Here is a 2581-nt window from a genome sequence, read left to right on the forward strand (position 1 = left end):
TAACTTATCTTTATAATATGAAAATAGAGAATTACTGTAATTATTCTCTCTAGCAACAAAGATCTGTTTTCTGCATGTATCTCTTATATGATAAATGCATACAAAGAATATCAATAGTATATGTATTGAATGAAAATAATATTACTATACAACACTGTAGCTGTTTCTGTACATATCTGAAAGCTGTTAATAGTTTCTTTATCTCTTTATATTTGATAAGTCAATAATATATTCTGATGCACTCTCTCTTTCATCATCATCATCATCATCATCATTATCATCATTATTATCATCATCATTATTATCATTATTATTATTATTATTATATCATTGCCTGTCTTCACTCTCTTCTTAACACTCATTAAAATCAATCATGTCATCTCTCTTTAAATATTCTGCAGTCCTGCAGATCACCAAGACGCGTGAGCACTGTCACAGATTGAAGAGAGAGAAGAAGAAGACATTTAAGCATAAAGAGACAGATTGTAAGACATATTATAATATCTTGAAGAGACTCTGTAAGAAAGTAGAATGATAATAATTTTAAGTAATGCTTCTGATAGATTTAGACTGAACTAAGTATAGAAATAATGTGAATGACATCATCTGTGAGAGATTGAAAAAGAAGATAGTGAAGATTCTCATACAGTAGTAGTGAGATCAGAAGAAGTTCTGAGAATGATTTGAGACTAAGATGAAGAGAGAGAGAGAGAAGAAGAGTGTTACTGTAAATAAACAGTGATAGAAGAAGATTGAGAAGATATTAGAGTAGAAGACAAAGAAGTCAAAACTGATAAGTTTTTTATTGAAAGATAATAATTTTTAATAATACTTCTGTTCTCTAATTGATTAGCAGAAGCTGGTAGAGAAGAGAATTAAGGCCTTGTTCAGATCTCAAAAGCACTTCATGATTCAGAACATTGAGAAGGCAGCTCTACTCTCTGAGCATATTAATCTGCTTACTACTGAGGTGGAACCCGAGGCAGCAGACCAGGAAATGCAGGATTTTGAGATGCAGGTTGACCTGGCTAGACTGACCGTGTGACCGTGTCTGGGACCAGGACCAGAATTTTTGATAGTCTCATTGTCAATTCGACAGATCTTATTACACAGTTCTAACATTAGATAGTAGTCTCATACTATCTCAGTGAGACTTACTGTCTACTCTTGTCACATTTTTCAAATGAGATCATGATTTCCACTTCTCAATTTAAATTATTTTTATTGCTTTAAATAGCTTTAAATCTTATTTGAGCATTATCAAAAAGTGTTACTTTTTAAAAAATTAAAAATAGTCTAAAAAAAACCTTAAAATGTCTAAAAATAGTAACTTTATGCTAAGAATGAGACTAAATGAGATCAAATGAGACCACTTTCTCATTTTTTTCAAGTCATGGTTTCATTTTGAGATCTGATATATAGTCACTTTGCATGTTTATTTAATAATTAGTCCCAGCGGGATTCACACCAAGAAATGTATGGAATCAGATCAAATGGGATCAAACATGAAATTCATGGTCCCGGCGGTCAGTCTAGACCTGGCTGAGAGGGAGCAGTAGAAACCCTTCTCTGAGAAGGCAGTAGAGAGAGATTTTAAGATGATTATCACCTCAGATGAGAAGGAGAAGAAGAAGAATAAGAATAAGAAGTGAATTGTGAAGAATGATGAGAAGAATGAGAAAGAGAAGAAAGATAATGAGTAGAAAAAGTTTTTTTCTTTTTATATTAGTTAGTTATAAGTTCATAACTATTAGTTAATAATTGAAATTAATTTTGAGTTTTCAAAAATTATTGTACAAGTTGTAATCAATTATCAATGTCAGAAATAAGATATATATATATATTCAACTATCATATCACTATAATGTATAAGTATCAATATTTTTTCAACATTGATATTCACAATATTAATATATTTTTAATGATATCATCTGATAATACAATTTGATAATACTCTCTTTCATAATATTAATATATTTCAAGAAATATGACAGAGATTAATCAAGATTGTTTGTTTACTTTTATATATTAATGATATTCAATCTGAGTTAGTACTAAAATTATAACTAAGCTAAGAAAGAAGATTATTTTCTCTTATATTAATTCTTCTTACACACATCAGTGATCAGTTATTGAAAATAAATTATCATCTTTCTCAAATTATCATTATATCTTCTGAATTCACTTCTTTCACTTCTTTTACTTCTATTGAAGATTCATAAACTCTTCAAGAAATCACTGTGAATTACAAAGTCTATATTATTTACAATTCAACACAGAATGCTCTCTTTCAATTATAATAAATAATTACTTCATTCTTCACATCTGATTTCAGATCATGAAATTTATGAAAAACTCAACACAAACACTGAGATGAACTATGAAATAATTATTAACAGATTGTATTATAGATTACTGAAGAGTTATCTCTCTGCTACAATTACTGCAACTTCATTCAGAAACATTCATCATAAACTGATTATAACTCTGAAGGAATTTTCTAACACTTGAAGTTATCAGAATGCAGATAATAAAAGAAAAATAATCAGAAAATTACTACTGAGCTGATAAGTTACTCTAT

At 29.0% G+C, this 2581-nt stretch overlaps 1 protein-coding gene across 1 annotated transcript; it reads left to right on the plus strand.

The window, feature by feature from the left end:
• Positions 1-694: 694 nt before the first annotated feature.
• On the plus strand, positions 695-1045 carry BDCG_02988 (uncharacterized protein; the record flags this gene model as incomplete). The annotated part of the gene is made up of 2 exons (XM_045418576.1): positions 695-727; positions 857-1045. 2 exons carry the CDS (start codon positions 695-697, stop codon positions 1043-1045), a joined length of 222 nt encoding a protein of 73 aa, XP_045275112.1.
• Positions 1046-2581: the final 1536 nt, after the last annotated feature.

This window comes from Blastomyces dermatitidis (assembly GCF_000003525.1).
Source record: "Blastomyces dermatitidis ER-3 genomic scaffold supercont1.3, whole genome shotgun sequence".
Taxonomy (NCBI): domain Eukaryota; kingdom Fungi; phylum Ascomycota; class Eurotiomycetes; order Onygenales; family Ajellomycetaceae; genus Blastomyces; species Blastomyces dermatitidis.